This window comes from Balaenoptera borealis, assembly GCF_965194805.1.
Source record: "Balaenoptera borealis genome assembly, chromosome: 5".
Taxonomy (NCBI): Eukaryota; Metazoa; Chordata; class Mammalia; order Artiodactyla; family Balaenopteridae; genus Balaenoptera; species Balaenoptera borealis.
This window is the reverse complement of record NC_138862.1, coordinates 2,025,371-2,044,254: the sequence shown is the minus strand read 5'-3', so window position 1 is coordinate 2,044,254 and position 18,884 is coordinate 2,025,371. Positions and strand designations below refer to the sequence as shown.

The 18,884-nt window shown below is 57.9% G+C and overlaps 1 protein-coding gene across 3 annotated transcripts; it reads left to right on the top strand.

The window, feature by feature from the left end:
* Nucleotides 1–8,056: 8,056 nt before the first annotated feature.
* AIRE (autoimmune regulator) lies at nt 8,057–18,656 on the top strand. 3 transcript variants are annotated; one of them, XM_082393486.1, is made up of 14 exons: nt 8,057–8,386; nt 8,921–9,095; nt 9,339–9,494; nt 9,862–9,936; nt 10,485–10,598; nt 11,411–11,553; nt 11,725–11,805; nt 12,698–12,813; nt 13,888–13,987; nt 14,564–14,746; nt 15,424–15,545; nt 15,696–15,849; nt 17,179–17,247; nt 18,337–18,656. In XM_082393486.1, the coding sequence occupies exons 1-14, from the start codon at nt 8,237–8,239 to the stop codon at nt 18,415–18,417; spliced, it is 1,719 nt and encodes a 572-aa protein (XP_082249612.1). In that variant the 5' UTR covers nt 8,057–8,236; the 3' UTR covers nt 18,418–18,656. The 3 variants fall into 3 exon arrangements, with proteins under 3 accessions (XP_082249612.1, XP_082249611.1, XP_082249610.1); XM_082393485.1 differs by having other exon boundaries at nt 8,134–8,386; nt 8,960–9,095; XM_082393484.1 differs by having other exon boundaries at nt 8,134–8,386; nt 12,701–12,813.
* Nucleotides 18,657–18,884: the final 228 nt, after the last annotated feature.

Here is an 18,884-nt window from a genome sequence, read left to right as displayed (position 1 = left end):
CGGAGCAACTAACCCCGTGCGCCACAACTACTGAGCCTGCACTCTAGAGCCCGTGAGCCACAACTACTGAGCTTGCATGCCACAACTACTGAAGCCCGCATGCCCAGAGCCCATGCTCTGCAAAAAGAGAAGCCACCGCAATGAGAAGCCCACACATCACAAAGAAGAGTAGCCCCCACTCGCCACAACTAGAGAAAGCCTGCACGCAGCAACGAAGACCCAACGCAGCCAAAAAAAAAAAAAAAATAATAATAATAAATTAATTAATTAATTAATTATTTTTTAAAAAGAAAGAAATTATGGAGGTCAGAAACAAGGGGCACAGTATTTCTCAAGTGCTGAAAAAAGAGCCCTCCCAACCCAGGATTCTACATCCAGTGAAAACCTTCTTCAGGGATGAAGAGAAATCAGGTCATTCTCAGATAAAGGAAACTGAAAAAAGTTGTCACCAGCAGACCGACCCTAAAAGAGTGGCTAAAGAATGTTCTCTAAACAGAAAGAAAATGATAAAGAAGGAATTCTGGAACATCAGAAAGGAAGAAAGGACAATGAGAAGACTAAAAATATGAGTAAAAACATTTTCTTTCTTCTCTTGAGTTTTATACATTTATATTTGACAGTGGAAGCAAAAATTATAACTCTGATGTAGTTCTAAAAGTATTTAGAATAAATGTTTAAGAAAATTACATTATAAATGAGGAAGCTAAAAGGATGTAAAGACAGGTAAGCTTTCTACACTTTACTGAAACTGGTAAAATCTTGACCAGTAGATAGTGATAAGTTATGAATGGATAGTGTAATACCTAGAGCAACTACTAAAAATTTATGCAAAGAATATAAAATAGATAAACAACAAGGTCCTACTGTATAGCACAGGGAACTATACTCAAAATTTTGTAATAAACTATCATAGAAAAGACTGTGAAAAATAATATATGTATATATATAAAACTGAACCACTTTGTTGTACAGCATAAGCTAACATAGCATTGTAAATTAACCATACTTCAAAATAAATAAATAAATAAGTTCTGCAAAGAGATACACTCAAAGACACTACAGGTAAATCAAAATAGAATTCTGTAAGATGTTCAGGTAACCCACAGGAGGGCAGGAAAAGGTAATCAGAGAAAACAAACAAAAAACAAAAGTAAAATGCCAGATTTAAGCCCAACATATCAATAATTACATTAAACGTAAATGTTCTAAACACACAAACTAAAAGAATTTGGTAGAGTAGTTTTAAAAAAATGACCCAACTGTATGCTGTGCACAAGAAATTCACTTCATATATAACCATAAAAGTAGATCAGAAATAACAGGATGGACAAAAAAAGGTATATCATGCAAACACTGATCAAAAGAAAGTAGGCATGGCTCCATTAATACCAGATAAAGTAGACTTTAAAGCAAAGAAAATGACCAGAACAATGAAAATTGACCCTTTATCATCATGTGATAAAACAGTCAATCCACCAAAAAGACATACAAGCCCAAATGTGTATGCAACAAACAACAGAGCAGCAAATACATGAAGAAAAACTAATAGAACCTAAAGAAGAAATAGATAAATCCAGTGTAATTGGAGACTTCAAATCCTTCTCTGAGCAATTGATGGAACCATGAGACAAAAAAACAGAGACGCTCAACATCACCATTGGTCAGCAGGATCTAATTAAAATTTACAGAACATGCCCCCCAGATTACAGAATACACATTCTCTTCAAGTGTCCACAGACATAAACCAAGATAGACCATCTCTTAGGACCTAAAACAAACCTCAACACACTTAGAAGAATTGAAACCATACAGTGTGTGTTCTCTGATCACAGTGTGTGTTCTCTTGGAATCAAACTAGAAATTAATAGCAGAAAAATAACAGAAAAGTCTCCAGACGCTTGGAAACTAAACATCACACTTCTAAATAATCCATGGATGAAAGAGAAAGTCTCAAAAAATACACTGAATGAAAAATGAAACCACGACATATCAAAGGTTGTGGGATGTGGCTCAATCGGTGCTGAGAGAGAGAAGTTTATAGCGCTAAATGCAGACTTTAGAAGAGAGGGTTATAATTATGCACTCACTTCAGGAACCTATAAGAATAAGAGCAAAATAAACCCAAAGCAAGCAGAAGGAAAAGAATAGTAAAGATAAGAGCAGAAATCAATAACATTAAAAATCGAAAAACAACAGGGAAAATCAGTGAAACAAAGAGCTGGTTCTTTGAGAAAATTTTTAAAAAATCAACAAATGTCCAGAAAGACTGACCCCAAAAAATAAAAACAAAAACAAAAAAAGAGGCAGAGAAAACACAAATTTCCAATTTTAAAACTGACACAGGCAGTGTCACTGTGGACCCTAAGGATATCAAAAGGAAAATGAGGGGAGATTATGAACAACTCTGCATTCATAAATTTGACAACTTACATGAAATGAACCAATTCTTTAAAAACCACAAACTGCCACAACTAACCTGATATAAAATAATTAGAAAATAGCCTATAACTATTAAGGAAATTAAATTCCTAATTTAACCCCCCTCAAAAAAAAAATCTCCAGGCCCAGATGGTTTCACTGGAGTTTCTACCAAACATTTAAAAAAGAATTAACACTAATTCTACACAATCTCTTCCAGAAAATAAAAGAGGATGAATACGCCCTGATTCACTGTATGAAGCTAATATCACTCTAATGCCAAAACCAAACAGACAGTCACAGAAAGAAAACTACAAGCCAAAATACCTTGTGAATATAAATGCAAAAATCCTTAACAAAATATTAGAAAATCAGATTCAACAAGATATACTATGACCAAGTGGAGTTTATTCCAGGGATGCAAGTTTGGTTCAATATTCAAAAAATCAATCCATGTAATTTGCCATATTAACAGCCTAATGAAGAAAAATCATATGATCATATCAATGAATGCCAAAAAAGCATATAACAAAATTTAATACCCATTCATCATAAATACTCTGATAAAACATAGGAATAGAAGGGACTTTGTAAACTTGATAAAGGACATCTACAAAAAACCTACAGCTTTTCCTGTAGGATCAGGAACAAGGCATGGACGTCCACTCTCATCACTTTTATTCAACATAGTACTGGGAGTTCTAGCCTGTGCGATAAGGCAAGTAAAGGGGGAAAAAGGCATACAGCTTGGGAGGGAAGAAATCAAATGGTTCCTATTTACAGATGATAAAATTGTCTTTGTAGAAAATCTCAAAACAAAATAAAAACACTCCTAGAACAAATAAAATGAATTCAGCAAGGTTGTAGGATGTAAGATGAACATGTGAAAAATCATTTGTATTTCTAAATACTAACAATGAATAGAGACACAAAAATTAAAATTAAAAGCACAAAACTACTTACATTTGCTCAAAAATTTAAATCTTAGGTGTAAGTATAACAAAACAGGTATAGAACTTGTGTGCTGAAAACTACAAAACATTGATAAAGGAAATCAATTTAGTTCTAAATAAATGGAGAAACATACACACATAGATTAGAAGACTTAACGTAATAAAGATGCCAATTTTCCCCAAATTGTAACTTCTATCAACATCCTAGCAATAATTTTGTAGACAGAGACAAGATTATTCTAAAATTTATATGGAAAATCAAAGAAACAAGAGTAGCTAAAACAATTTTGAAAAAAAATAAAATGGGAGGAATTGGTCTACTGGGCTTCAAGATTTATCATATAATTACAGTAGTCAAATATTTGTGGTATGGATGGACGGACATACACAGAGATTAATGGAACAGAATAGAGAACCCAGAAATAGATCCACACAAATATGCCCAGTTGAATTTTTAAAAATTAATTACATTTTATTGTGGTAAAATATACATAACATAAAAGTTACCATTTTAACCATTTGGAAGTTTAAAATTCAGGAGCAATTTGTACATCAAAATGTTGTATTAATCATCACCACTGTCTATTTCCAGAACGTTTTCATCATCCCAAACGGGAACCCCATACTTACTAAGCAGTGACTCCTCCTTCCCCTGCCCCCACCTCCTGGAAATCTGCTTTCTTTCTCTGTGGATTTGCCTATTCTGGGTATTTCACATACATGAAGTCACACAATAGGTGGCGTCTTATATCTGACTTATTACACTTAGTCTAGTATTTTTGAGGTTTATGCATGTTGTAACGGAGCGATATTTTATTGTATGGATGGATCCCACTTTATCCATTCTTCTGTAGTGGGACAGTTGGGTTGTTTCCATCCTTTGGCTGTTGTGAGTAGTGCTGCTATAAACATTTGTGTACAAGCTTTTGTTTGAGTATCTGTTTTCGATTCTTTTGGGCGTACACCTAGGAGTGGAATTGCTGGGTCACACGGTAATGTTATGTTTAACTCATTAAGGAGACACCAAACATTCTTCCAGAATGGCTGCACCATTTTACATTCCCACCATCAACGTGTGAGGTTCCGATTTCTCTGCATCTTCTCTAACACTTGTTATTGTCTGTTTTTTGATAATAGCCATCCTAGTGGGTGTGAGGTGGTATCTCATTTGGTTTTAATTTGCATTTTCGTAGTGAGTAATGATGTTGAGCATCTTTTCTCGGGGAAACAGGTGCAGAGAGGGTCACACAGCTAGCTGGAGGACAAGAGGGTGCTAAAGTCCTGGCAGAGAGTCACCAGGAGACTGAGCCTCCCCGGGTGCCCCACCACCCAAGAAGGCCTCAGGGGGCAGGCCAAGGGCCTCTCCTGCTCTGCTCCTCCAGCTGAGGCCTGGGCTGGCATTCTGAGGACACTGAGGGCATTCTAACTCAGGATTCCTGACCCCTGGGACCCCAGCCCTTTTTGGGGAGCCACAGAGACTGAAGCCTCCGTCCGGGGCAAAAGGAGAAGATTGTAGTGTCCAGGCTTCCTTGAGGGGCCAAGGCCAGCAGCCGAGGGACAGGACCCCCTCCTGTTCCCACCCTGCCACAGGGGCCTCCTCCTCCCTGATATCTGGGCATATCACTCAGGGAGCATTTCCTCCTCCTTGCAAGCTGGGAGTGTCTGACATGACCTGGGCACCCAAGGAGTGTCCTATGTGCTGAGAGCATGGACCTGGACACCATCCATCTAAGGCCATTTACTAGCTGTGTGACTTTGGTCAAGTTCCTTAACCTCTCTGTGCCTCAATCTCCCTATATGTAGAATGGGGACGCTAATAATGTTGAACAAACAGGGTGGTTCTGGGATTAAGCAAGGGCAATTGCAAAGTACTCAGAACAGTGCCTAGTGTGTAGTGGGGCCGGCGTGTCTCATACGTAGAAGCTCCTGTGCTCACTCCCTTGCAGGTGAGGACAGAGGCTCAGAGATTCGCTACTGAGGGGTGGGCAAGTTGCTGGGCTGCTTGCTGTCTGGAGAAGGAGCTGAGGCTCAGGCCCCGAAGGCAGTGACCTGGCTGAAGGTGGTGCCGGCCCTCGAGGGGCCCCTCTGTGGTCGCGCAGGCCGCCTCCACACACCCTGGGCCGCTCCAGGTTGCTAGCAGGTAAGGGGCTGCTATGGAAACCCCCGGCGTAGTGGAAAGTCCGAAACTCTACAGGAGCCTGTTTGCTAATCTCCAACCCAGAGCCTGCGTGACGCCCGAAGCAGCCAGGCCAGCCTCACGACAGAGGCACCTGCAAGGGTATCAGGGCTTTAAACAGTGAAGTGAAGACTTTGCTCTTCTTGGCAGTTTTTAATTTCCCTTAACCGTTGGCTTGTGACTAAAGCGTTCCCTAGGGACCACTCAGCCCCCCAGGGAGAAAATGTACTGGGTGTAGAGTGACGATGGCCATCATGATGCTGAATCGGGGCTGTGGGCCGGTCACCCCAAGGCCACAAACACAGCTCCCTGGCATCTGGGTGCTTCTGTGTGTGAAATTTAGGGTCACGCAGGACAGGCAGGAATGGCCCCCAAGCCCCACACCTCCACGGCTGCACCCACGGCACTGCAGCCTGTGGGCTCGGCGCCCTGGAGGTGGGCAGTGCCAGGGCCCTGCTCCTGACTCAGTCCCCAGAACAGTCTACAGGAGAGCTAGCCCGAGAGCTCCACGCTCAGGTCCTGGCCCTTGAGAGGACAATGCCCTCAGCCCTCACCACCACCCCCTGAGCCGGCCCCAGGCTGACGGAGCTCACGTCTCCACCTCCAACACTGCTGCCCCAGGCTTGGCGCAGCCCGAGGCCCAGAACTGAACCGTCAGGGGCCCGGGCCTGGAGGTGGGGACACAAAGGCAGGGCTCCCAGGTCAGGAGGGGACTCACAGTGCCCCACCCTGGGCTCCCACCTCAGTGTAAAACATGAGGGCCGACGCATGTAAGAAGGCTCGGTGACACCCCCATCTCATCTGTCACGAGTCCCTCCCCCTGCCCCATGTGGCCGGTCCCAGCCCAGTGCTGGCCCTGACCCCAGGCTTCCTGGAGCCCCCACTCACCCTCCAGCCCCGTCCCCAGGCGCCCAGCTTCTCTCCCTAACACAACCTGGCCAGACAGCTTCCTCCAAAAGTCCTCCCAACTCTGCAGGCTGACCACAGGGATGGTCCTTCCCACTGTGTCTTGCATCCCTGCCCCCTACCCAGGCCATGCTGTCTGGGCCCCCGCAAGCTCGGCATCCCTGGACGCCCCAGTCCACTGCCCCTGCCCACGAGTTGCCTGGGATGCTGTTCCCATCTCGTGGACTTAGGGACCCCTGCTGCAACCCTCCAGGAAGCCTTCCCTACTTCCCCCCGGAAGCTTCTGTCCCCCAGCCTCTGTCCCCCACCTAGGAAGACTCCTGGGGCGCCCCTTCCTGAGCTGTGAGCCAGACAGAGACAGAGGTTCCCATGGCCCATACACAGGCATGTCTGTCCATGGGGCCAGCTGCCTTCTAGAAGCTTTACTTTCTAACACACCTGGAGGAAGTAGAAGGTGGCTATCAGCTGGGGACTCCCAGTGGAGTGTGCTTATTTTAAAAATGAGAGGACTGGGAGCGACCTAGGTGCCCACTGGCGGGTGAGTGGATAGAGGGGATGTGGTGCACACGTACGGTGCAATAGTGCTCCGCCACGGAGAGGAACGGAATCGGGCCATTTGCAGGGATGCGGATGGACCTAGAGACGGTCATACAGAGTGAAGTAAGTCAGAAAGAGAAAAACAGATATCGTGTATTAACTCATATATGTGGACTCTAGAAAAATGGTACAGATGAACCTGTGTTTGCAAAGTGGAAACAGACAGAGAGAACAAACGTATGGACACCAAGGGGGGAAAGGGAGGGTGGGATGAACTGGGAGATTGGGACTGACATATATATATAGTACTATGTATAAAATAGATAACTAATGAGAACCTGCTGTATAGCACAGGGAACTCCACTTCGCTGTACGGTAGAAACTAACACAACATTGTAAAACAACTATAGCCCAATAATAAAAAAACAAACAAACAAAAAATGAGAGGAGTGAAGGTCAAAGAAGGAAAGCAACTTGCCCAGCATCACCAGCCTCCAGGCGATGCCCAGCTCTGAACCCACTGACATGCACTAGTCATAGCCCAGGTCCTCCATCAGGCGGGTGCCTCCTCCTACAGCCCCAGGCTTGGGACCCTGAGCAGCTGCTGCGGCGGGGGCAGCGGTGCCCACTCCCCACCAGGGACTCTGCCCCCGCGCAGCCCCGTGGAGGCTTCCCGTGCTGCCTCCCCCAGCTGCTGGGGCACCTGGGCACCCCTGCTCGTGTCTGACACTGGGCTCCAGGTGAGGTGAAGACACCTGTCCTGGCTTTTCCCCATTTGAACAGGGCCCTGTGGGATGCTGGCTGGAACCACATTTTGGGAATTGAGTCCAGAGGCTTCTTTAAAAAGGAGAGAAAAGCCAGCAGCCTGCTGGAGGGTGCACAAGGGGGCTGGCAGGTGGCTGGGACCATCTCGCACTCGGGTTACAGGGAAGTTTCCGTTCCTGCCCCTGAGGAAGCTCCCTGGGCCCTGATTGGCTCGGGCTGAGCGGCCTTTGCTCTCTCCCAGGAGAGCCCCGTATAATAGAGACCCGGGCCGTGAGCTCAGACCCGCGGAGGCCGAAGGAAGCGCCTGGGGCTCCCTCTTCCCGGGCCAGGTGTGCCCGCCCAGGTGCCCGGCGGCGCAGGGGGCGCGCCAGGGCCAGGAGGCTGACACGGCCCAGACACCCCACAAGTCCGGCGGCACCCCGAGGCCGCGGGACCCCAGGCGGGGAGAGGGGGCCCCCAGCCCCGCGTCCCCGACCCCGTAATGGCGGGCGAGGCCCGGGCCGGTGGGGACACGGCGCTGCGCCGCCTCCTGAGGCTGCACCGCACGGAGATCGCCGTGGCCGTGGACAGCGCCTTCCCGCTGCTGCACGCGCTGGTCGACCACGACGTGGTCCCCGAGGACAGATTCCAGGTGGGCCCCAACCAGACCAGCAACCCAGCAATGCGCCCCAGCCTTCCCCGCGCCCGCGCCCAGGAGCCGGCAAGGTCGAGGAAGACCCGCTCCAGAGGGGCCCTCCCCAGCCCCTCCCCTCCCCACTCTCCCGCCCCCAAGCCCCTCCCCGCCCACAAGCCCCAGGGCCAGGGGTAAGGTCCCTGCCGCTAACGCCGCAGCCTGCCCCACGCCCCACCCGCCAGCGGAGAGAATGGTCTCCAAGACAAGTTCCGGTGCCCCCCCCCCCCAGATCCCCAAAGCCCCCTCCCAGCCCTTCCCAAGCCTCCCTCCAGGTTGAGCACAGTCCCCTAAGATGAATTCCAGGTGACCCCCACCTCACCCCAGCACCCCCCTGCCATCCCCACACCTGCCCCAAGTCAAGGGGATGGACACAGGTGCCCAAGTCTCCAGCGGCCTCCTCGGGGTCAGCATTTGCCCTCTGGTCCCGCAGTGGAGGTGGCAGGAAGGGGGGTACCTGGGAAGGGCAGGGCCCCCATTCCCACTTTGCTTCAGGAGACGCTGCGTCTGAAGGAGAAGCAGGGCTGCCCACAGGCCTTCCATGCGCTCCTCTCGTGGCTCCTGACCCAGGACACGGCCGTCATCCTGGACTTCTGGAGGGTTCTCTTCAAGGACTACAACCTGGAGAGATACACCCGGCTGCAGCCCATCCTGGACAGCTTCCCCAAAGGTGGGGGGCACGGGGGGCTGGGGTCCCGGCCGGCTCAGCCTCCCTCACTGGGGCTGGCGGCTGGAGTCATCCTCTGAGCCCCAGCTGGACTGTGTGAGGGGAGGCGCGGGGCTGTTTAGGGAGCCCCGGACATCACCTGGACCATCTTGGCTTCTAAGAGCAAAGAGCTGAGGCCTCACCTGCCCGAACGGGGCGTCAGTTCTGGGCTTGAAGCTCAGCCTCCGGCCCTGCACACGCCCGCAGATGTGGACCTCAGCCAGCCCCGGAAGGGGAGGAGGCCCCCGGCTGGCCCCAAGGCCACCGTGCTGCTGCCCAGGCCCCCCACCAAGAGGAAGGCCCTGGAGGAGCCGAGGGCCACCCCGCCAGCAGCTCTGTCCCCGAGGGGCACCTCCAGCCCAGGTACCCAGCTTGAGGAGCCGGTGGGGTCACAGATCCCCTCACGGAGCCCTACACCCCCTGACCACACCCCCTCCCCGACCTGGTCCGGGAGCATCTGTCCCTCCTGCTTGGCCCAGAGCCAGCCTGGCAGAGGTCCCTCTGGGGACTTGGATGGACACCCTGTGTGAGCCCCGCAGCCCTTGTTGACCCCCGGGCCCTGTGAGTAGGCAGGTGGGTGTACTTCCTTTCTCCTGATGTGGACACCAGAGCCCGGTAAAGCAAGAGGACGCACCAGAGTCCGGGAGACCCCACCTGGCACTCTCCCACCTGCCCCCTGACCTTGGCCCAGCAGCGGGAGGAGGGCCAGGCTGTCCCTGCTCCCCCACAGGATCCCAAGCCAAGGCCAAGCCCTCCAAGAAGTCAGAGAGCAACGCAGAGCCACAGCGCCTCCCGCTGGGCAACGGTGAGCCAGGCCCCAGGTCTGGGGGTCAGGGGCCCGTTTCGGGAGCTGGGAGCATGCTGGCCTGGGGTCACCCCACCTGTGCCCATCTGAGTGCCCCATCCTTCAGGGCCAGCTCGGACTCTGCTTCCTCCGGAGAATCCCCCCTGTCCCTTGACCAGATGCAACCTGGGACCCGGAGACCTCCCGTGGGCCCCTGGTGCCAGCCTGAGGGCAGGCCCTGGGGACCCTGCCTCCCTCCCAGCCCAGCCCAGGGCCACATCCCAGCGTCTCTGTTCATTCCTGCCAGCTGGGTTCGGACGGCTCGTACACCACACACCAGACCACACCACATACGTGTACACACACACGCACACGCACTCCATGGCCCGTCTCTGCACTTACATGTGGGCTGTCTGTCTGTCTGTGGAGGGGCTGGACCCCCTCCCCGGCCTGCCCTGCGTGGAAAGAAGGAAGGATTCTGCTGCCCAGACACCCCTCACTCCCCACTGCCCATGCTCAGGAGCCGTCGTCCCAATAGATGACCCCCCATTTGGTGCTCCCTTCCCCAGGAATTCAGACCATGTCCGCTTCGGTCCAGAGAGCCATGGCCGTGTCATCTGGGGACGTCCCAGGAGCCCGCGGGGCCGTGGAGGGGATCCTCATCCAGCAGGTGTTTGAGGCAGGTAGACGGCGCTGGGGAGGGGCTGCCAGGGGATCCACGTCCCCGCTCAGCTCCCTGGTGGCTCCAGAGCAGCTGGGACATGGACGAGGCAGCCCCCACTCCCTGCAGGCGGTCTGCCGTCTCTGGAGGGGATGGTCTGGGCAGGGCTTGGGGCACCCTTGGACTCTAAGCTGGACAACCTGCGGCCCCGGCCCCGCCCGCCCCATCCTTGCATCTCCTCCTTCCTCCCCTCTGTGTGCTGCACACGCTCTGGGGACGCCGAGGACCCTGGGAGCTGATGCGGGCTCCAGTCTCACCCACCAGGGATGGTCCCAAGGAGCCCTACAGCAGTTTCCTAGGGCTGTTATGATGAGTTGCCACAAACTGGGTGGCTTAAAGCAACAGAAACGCCAAAATCAAGGTGTGGGCGGGGCCAGGCTTGCTCCCTCAGAGGCTCTAGGGCAGAGTCTTCTCTGCTTCCTGCAGCTCATGGCAACCCCCATGCCCCGGCTTGTAGTCACATCACTCCAGCTCGTCGCCACAGAGCCTCCTCCCTGTGTCTCTCTGCGTCCTCTTCTCTTCTCATAAGGATGCTGTCCTTAGACTTCGGTCCAGGGCAAGCCCATCTTAACATCTGCAAAGACCCTACTTGCACATAAGACTGCATTCCGAGACTCCAAGCGGATGAGACTTTGGGAGACGTGCTTCCCCCAGCAGAGAATCCCTCCTGTGTCCAGGACCCTGGGCCCAGAGCTGACAGGGGTGGGGTTTGTGGGGGAGGAACAGCAAGCTGTAGAGCCTCCCTGCCAGGCCCCCCGACCCGTCTCCTCCCAGGTGGCTCCAAGAAGTGCATCCAGGTTGGGGGGGAGTTTTACGCTCCCAGCAAGTTTGAAGACCCCGGTGGGGGAAAGAACAAGACCCGAAGCGGCAGCCTGAAGACCCTGGTCCGAGCCAAGGGGACCCAGGCTCCTGCCCCTGTAAGCGCTGCTGGGACCGCCCCTGGGGAGGCCTGGCCCTCGGCCCCCTCCCCCAGCACCCGGGGCAGCAGCTTCAGGTCACCTCCGGTGGGGAGCTCTGCTGGGGCTGGGGACTGCCCCTCCCGCCCGAATGCCTCCCCTGCTGGTGACCCTCTCTCTTCTCCCTGGCAGGGTGGAGGCGATTCGAGGGCAGGCCAGCCGGACAGGGCCCCGGGCCCCCCTGCCCTCCCCAGTGAGCCCCAGCTGCACCAGGTAACGCCCAGAGCACCCCCAGGGTCCTGAGGGCGGGGCCTCCTGCCGGTTTGCCACGTGTCCAGGGCAGTCGCTCCAGGGGCGGGAGGGCAGAGGTCTAAGCTTCTGCTCACAGGATGGAGCACCTTATTTTTCATAGTATTTTCTTCTGATAATACCCAACTGTAAAAATTCACGTAAGTTAGAGCAAGTGAGTCCTCCCGGGCTCTTAAAGCCACAGCATTTGGTCCAGCTGCCAGCTGTCCCACGCCTCACAGGTGGGCCCTTGGTGTGGCTGTGTCCCCTGCCAGCAGCCAGGAACCCAAGCACCACGTACGCCCTCGGGCTCCCAGCACCGTTTCTGCCATGGATCCGCCAGGCGCTGTGCTGGGCCCCGGGGAACCAAGAAATCAGGAGGACTCGTGCCTGCCCCCAGGAGCTCCTGGGCTGGTGGGGTCTGGGGGGGATTGCTACCATGAGCGCGCCCGTCACTGTGAGGGGCTGCCCAGCTCTGTAGTCCCCGGGGGGCTTCTGAAGGAAGTGGCGTCCAGGGGGGCACGGTGGGTGCCATCCAGGCGAGGGCGCAAGCAGGCCTCAGGCGGAGGGGACAGCGGGTGCCCAGGGCCCACGGGAACACCGCTGGGCCTGCCCCTCCGCCGCCCCGTGGGTGTGGGCGTGCGGTCTTGGGGCCGCCTGGAGCACAGGCACCCGCGAGGAACCAGCCTCCCTTAGGGACCGTTCTTCCCAAGAGGGGCGGCCCAGGAGGGGTTCGGGGCTAGAGCCTCAGAGGCGGAGGGGTCTTGGGGAGCCCTGGGGAGCAGGCAGCCAGGGCGGGGTTTCAGCAGGGAGCAGGCGAGGGGAGTCTCCCCCATCCCGGGTCTCCCAGACGCCGCGTGTCTCTCCCCTGTGTCAGAAGAACGAGGATGAGTGCGCGGCGTGCGGGGACGGCGGGGAGCTCCTCTGCTGCGACGGCTGCCCCCGCGCCTTCCACCTGGCCTGCCTGACCCCGCCGCTGCACCGGATCCCCAGGTGGGCCCGGCACCGGCCTCCCCGCCCGGCCTCGCAGCCTCCTCACTCGCCCGCCCTGAGTGGGAGGCCGCCCAGAAGTCTCTCCACGCCAGGGATGGGCAGTGAGGCCGGCCTGGGAGGGGGCCTTGGCTCAGGTCGCCGGGCGGTGGGGCTGGGGCCCGGGATCCTCCCACCCACCTCCCCGCGTGGCCACGCTGTCCCCCGAGCCTGACCGGCAGGGCCTTGAGGCCCAAGGCAAGGAATGGCCATCCCGTCCCATCTCGCCCCATCTTCCCCCAGCCCAAACCGCCACAAGCAGCTGACCACCAGCACTAAGCAGAGTCTGACTCCAAGTCGGGCTGGGGAGCACAGAGGCCACAGAGCTGCCCCCCAAGGGCCGGGGGGTGCCCATCCTAGGTCCAGCACAAGGCCCCCTGCCCTGGCCCCCCGGGAGAGCGCTGTCACTACCAGCAGCTTCCGCAGGTCAGGGCGACCTGGGTGCGGGGAGGAGCACTGGGTGGGCACTCTCGCCCCGACCCTGCCCTGCTCACCGCATGACCTTGACCGGGTCACATCTCTCTGAGCTAAAACAAGGGGCTCTGGCCAGGCCATCCCTCGTCTCCGCTCAATGCTGCCTGTCTTCCATTCTCTTCCTTCCTGCCCTTGACCGGCTCCTGTTCTACTGGGCACCGTCCCCCCGGGGAATCGAGGGAGGGTCCCAGGGATGTAACGAGGCCAGCCTAGGGAGGCCCCACCTGCAAGGCAGGGCCCGTGAGAGCCAGGCACAGGCACAGGCCGCTGCAGGTTTGCGGGTGTCGGGAATTCTTGGGGCTCATCTGAGAAGCACGCGGGGGACGTGCCAGGCTGGCGAGGGCTGCCCCACTGGGGTAACTACCCCAGCATCCTGGGCTCTCCTGCTCACCGGCCGGGCAGGCCCTTCCCCTGTGGCTCCGCCCATTCCCCTTAGTTTCCCCATCGGGAAACGGAAAGGGTGACCTGGAGGAGCCCTCAGGCCTCCCCTGTGTTGCGGGCTTGGGAGTCTACCGTCCCCTCTGCCTCGCCCTGCATGTCTCTGGCCGGTGACAACGCGAGCAGCGGGACCTGGAGGTGCGCCAGCTGCCTCCAGGGAAGAGCCCAGCGGGACCTGCCCCGGGCTGAGGAGCCCCGGCCCCAGGAGCCGCCTGCAGAGACCCCGGTACACACAGGCCCACTCCCAGGCCCTCTGTCCGCCGGCTGCCTGCCTCCTGGCCACTCCTGTGGGTCGGGCCTGCCCCAGCCAGAGAGCCATGTGCCCCCCACCCTGGCCTGGCCCCATCAATTCCACTTTCGCCTGTGGGGCCACGGGGGCGCAGGCCACCGGGAAGCGGCCCTTACAACGGCCCCGCTTCTCAGTACTCTGATTTGGGGGCCTTCAGCTCTGTCAGCCCAACACAGGGGACGCACTTCGACCACCGATAACATTCTCCAAAAATGTTTTAAGTGTTCTGTTACCGCAAAGTCCCAACGGATACGATGCGTGCCCCAGCATACGCCGAGTGTGTACTCTGACAGCCCGTGAGGGCCACGGGGCCCCGCCTTTAGATGGGGAAAGGGTCAGGGAACTTGCTGGGACCACAAAGCCAGGAACCGCACCCGGGCCTTTCCCACCTAGTGTGGCGCTCCTTCCCCCGACACCAGCCCCCGGTTCCCGGGGCCCCAGCGGTCATTAACTCCTGGGTGATGCTGGGTAAGTCCCCTGCAACACCTCTGAGAACTGACCCTCCGGTTCCAGGTCCTCCTGGCACTGAGGTCAGCGGGAGAGGAGGCGAGGGGACCGCCCAGGGAGCGCCCCGCTGGAATGGATGTTGCGGTCACCTACAAGCACCTGCTGGCCTCACCTCCTGCAGCCCCCCCGCTTGTGCTGGACCCCTCGGCCCTGCACCCCCTGCTGTGTGTGGGCCCTGAGGGGCAGCAGGTGAGCGGGGTGCTGGGGTCAGGGTGGCTGTCTTCAGGGAGCTCAGGGTCTACAGGGGCAGCCAGGCGAGCCTGAAACAGGACCGTGACAGGCGGGGGTAAGGAGGCAGGATTCAGATGGAGGTTAGGGGTGGGGGTGGGGGCCGGGGGAGGGGGGCTGCCAGGAGCAGCCAGGCTGGCCGGGGGAGGGCGGGTGGAGGAGGCTGGAGGGAGGCCCAGGGGCTCTTGGGGTTGCTAGATTACCCAGAACAAGGTGCGGGCTCTGCGGGGGAGGGTGAAGGGAAGGGGGCTGCTGGAGGGATTCCAGAGGACGCGACCGTTCTCTCATCGCTCTTGAAAGCCCCCTCACAAGGGCAGGACGATAAAGGGGGCAGAGTTCGCAGCCCCAGGTCTCCCAGCCCCTCCTGCCTCCTCTGGAGCGGACGCCCTTCTGCGTCCCCTTGACTAGCCCTGAAGGGGGTCCGGGTCCACCAAGGGGGACCGAGACGGGGCACCTAGTTTCGCCAAGCTGCAGCCCAAAGGTGCTGGGGCGCCCTTGACCTCTCCAGGCCTGGATCCCGAAACCTCGGACTCGCCCCCCACCCCGTGCGCCCCTCCCAGCCGTTCAAGCCCGGGCGGGGTCCCGGGGCCGTGCGCCCCTCCCCGGCCCCCGGTCACCCCGCCGTGGTCCGTCTGCAGGGCCCGGCGCCCGGCGCGAGGTGCGGGGTGTGCGGGGACGGCGCGGACGCGCTTCGGTGCTCACACTGCGCCGCCGCCTTCCACTGGCGCTGCCACTACCCCGCCGGCGCTGCCCGGCCCGGGTGAGTGCGGGGCCGGGACCGGGAGGGGGAGGGGGAGGGGGAGGGGGGGAGGCCCGGCGCCCCCCAACGGCTTTAAGATTCCGGTGTCCAGAGGGCACTCCCAGCCCTGCCCCAGCCCCGGCAGCGTCCAGCCTCTCCTCCCCTCGCCAGGGCCACCCTGCGCTGCAGATCCTGCTCCGGAGACCCCGCCCCGGCCCCCGGGGAGGGGGCGCCCGCCGCGAGTACCGCCCCGAGCCCCGCCCGCCCGGCTCCCGGGACCCCCAAGCTCATCGCCAAAGCCGCCGCCGCCGGCCCTGGGGCGCAGGTGAGGGGCGACGCCGCGGGGCTGGGGGTGGGGAAGCACATCTCCAGGGGAGGCCCCGGGCGCCAGCTTCGCGGGTGTGCCCCAAACCTCCTGACCGTGTGTTCATTCTGTACTTACGATATATTTGTTTAAATCGACTCCCGTCTGATAACTTAAATCTGCCGAAAAAGGCAACCCTCCCAAGCCACAGTGGCTATGAAGCCGCCGGTTGGTTGCAGGCCCAGAGCTCCCCTAACCCCCCAGCTGCCCTGGCCCCTTCCGCACCCCCCAGAGTGCCCCGTGCAGGGAGCGCCGTCCTCGGGGTGGGGCGGGGGCAGGGGAGAGTGGAAGGAGGCGCCACACCAGGAGTGAGCACGTGTGGCTCCACCCGTGTCATCTCGCCTCCAATCCTCCAGCAGCCTTGGGCCCTGGGACCTTGGGGAGGAGTGACCAGCCTCACTGAACCTTCACTTCCCAGGGCTCCCTCAGAGCCGGGGCGGGGGGGGGGGGGTCCTGTGTGTCTCCTGCTCAGAGGCCTGCAGAAGGTGGCGCATCTGCCCCGACTGCCCGCAGCAGGGGCCTTCCTGCCCACATCCCTGCCCCTGAAGAATCCTCGGGGGCCCAGGGTGGTGATGTCCTGCCCCCGTCCATGGTCCATCCTACCTCCCAGTCCCGCCTCGTAATCCCCTGCACACACAGTGGGTGACAGGGCACCCCAGGCACTGGGCACAAGAGGGCTCACACCTACTGGCGTTCCGCTCCTTCTGGAAGCCTCGCTCCTCATCCCCACCCCTCTGCACTGTGCGTGCCAAGCCCTCACCCAGGGCTGGTGGCGTCAAGGGCTGGAGGAGGTGCCGAGATTTGGCTGATTTCAGCTACAAACTGGGCGATTGCATATGGCTCCACTTAGTATGGCCTCGCTCCTCCTAGCCTGCGAGCCAGCGGGAGTGTGCCACGTCCCTGGCTCTGGCCCTCGCCCCTCAGGGGCACGGTTGGCCCCGCAGGCTTGTTGGGTGGCTGAAGGGCTGGAGTGGGAGCAGGCTCTTTCCTGTCTGGGCCTCACGTTTCCCATCGGTGACAGGGTCCCTTCCAGCTGGTCCTTGCCCCAGAGGGGTGGCAGGGACCTGGGCAGGCAGCCCCGAGCTCGCCTGTGCCCCCTCGCCTCCGGAGCTGGATGTTAGAATTCAGTTCCCAGGGTCCCGCCTGGAGGAGCGCGCAGCACCCCGCTGCCCTGGCACGGACACCGCCCTAACCCCTGCTGCTGCCTCTGTAGGGAGCCCTGCTTCCGAGGGGATGAGCCCGGCAGGGCTGCGGAAGTTGGGTTGACCTCCTCCCGTTTCTGGGTTCCAGGCGGGGGACGATTCTGCTGCTCATGAGCCGGTTCTGCACAGGGATGACCTGGAGTCCCTCCTGAGTGAGGTAACACGTCACCTGTCTGGGGCTGCACCTGCCCCCCTCTGCCTCCGCCTCCACGGCCTCTGGAGCAGCCAGCTCCCGGGCCACGGGAGCAGCTGGAGACCCCTGTTCTGGGCACACTGGACACCACAGGCCCGCGTCACCCCAGATGGCGCTGGGCCCTCCACGCACCAACGACCCAGAGCGGGCCCCGAGCTGCTCCCCTTTCTAGCTGCCCTGGAGGTCCCGGGGGCCTGGACCCTGGAGAGCTGGCGGCTGCAGGAACCGGCACCAGGGCCACTGAAGCCTGATGCGGAGGCCGTGACTCTCCCCCGGGGTGGGGGTGGGAGCTAGGCACTCTGGGACCACGCCCCCTCGCAGATTCCTCCCTCCCCCTCCTCAACCCAGGCCCCTCCACCCGACGATGAACAGCTAGAATCACGGGGAAGAAAAGGTGGCTTTTAGAAAAGGTTAAAGTCCTCCAGCCACCCCCAGGCCCCAGGTGGCTAGTACGTGTCCTCAGGGGCCTGGCGTGGCACGGTGGGGATCCCAGCTGACCACGGCGGCCCTGCCTTGGGTGCTGGGCCAAGCACGGGCAGGTCCCAGACATTGAAGCTGTCTTTAGAGGCCCCAAGAGGGCCAGGGGTGACCCGAGGTGCCAATATAGGTGGGCAGAGTGGGGCACAAGCCCCTGTGGAGCAGGTCACCCCCGTTCTGTTGGAATCTCGGGCATTCCCACGGCTCCCCCAGTCCCGCTGGAGGGCCAGGCCCTGCGCAGAGCTGGGCAGAGTGAGGGAAGGAGCTGGCCCTGCCGAGACACCCGGGAAGAGGCCACCAGTTGGCAGAACAGCCGTGGTGGCTGTGCCTGGGCTTACGGGAAGCTCGGAGGAGCGTGGGATGAGGCGTGCCCCCCGACCGACGTCCGGTGGGGCCTCGGGCCTGTTTCCGCACCTTTGAATAGGAGGGCTGGGTTGGATGGTGCCTTCCCATCACGATGTTTATGACTCAGGTGGCCCCGGAGGCCAGGGCAGGCCGGATGTGGGCCCGGCAGGCACACCTGTCCCCTGAGGTTCTGGCCAGGGCCCAAGCCCCGCTCTCTGCTCTGTCCCGCAGCACTCCTTTGACGGCATCCTGCAGTGGGCCATCCAGAGCATGTCCCGCCCGGTGGCCGAGGCGCCCACCTTCCCCTCCTGATCCAGGACCCCAGCCTTCGGGCGGCATGGGAGGAGGAGGGGAGGCACCGGAGGACGCTGCCAGAGCCGGAGCAGACCTCATACGCACGGCCACTGGCTTGGAAAGGGACCGAGGGGGAGGTTAGGACCAGGAACTGAGATGTTCCGAGTGCCGTCAACAGTCAGCTTGTCAGCAGCCGTGCCTGCGGTGGCACAAAGCCATCATGTGCGCTGAAATTAAAGTCACTTGTGTGGGTTCGACATGCTCTCCAGTACAGTGTGCTTGTTTCGGGGGTGGGGGTCTGTTGCCCTGTGTTTCTGGTGCCCGTCGTGTAGGCCGATTTGGCTGTAACGGGAAGAGAATGCTGTGAGCAGAATCCCTCTGTTCCATCCTCTGCTGGAGCCCCCAGGGCCTTGCCCCGCCCCCAGCACAGCCCCTGCCCCGCGTGGTCTGGTCCCGCCCACCTCTGCCCACCCCCCACGTGCTCC

What these genes read in the sequence shown, in the direction of transcription:
- AIRE (XM_082393486.1), top strand. Translation starts at nt 8,237, where the DNA reads ATGGCGGGCGAGGCCCGGGCCGGTGGGGACACGGCGCTGCGCCGCCTC. An exon ending in GAGGGGCACCTCCAGCCCAG is followed by an intron (nt 9,495 to 9,861) that starts GTACCCAGCTTG and finishes GCTCCCCCACAG; the next exon opens with GATCCCAAGCCAAGGCCAAG. An exon ending in GCGCCTCCCGCTGGGCAACG is followed by an intron (nt 9,937 to 10,484) that starts GTGAGCCAGGCC and finishes TCCCTTCCCCAG; the next exon opens with GAATTCAGACCATGTCCGCT.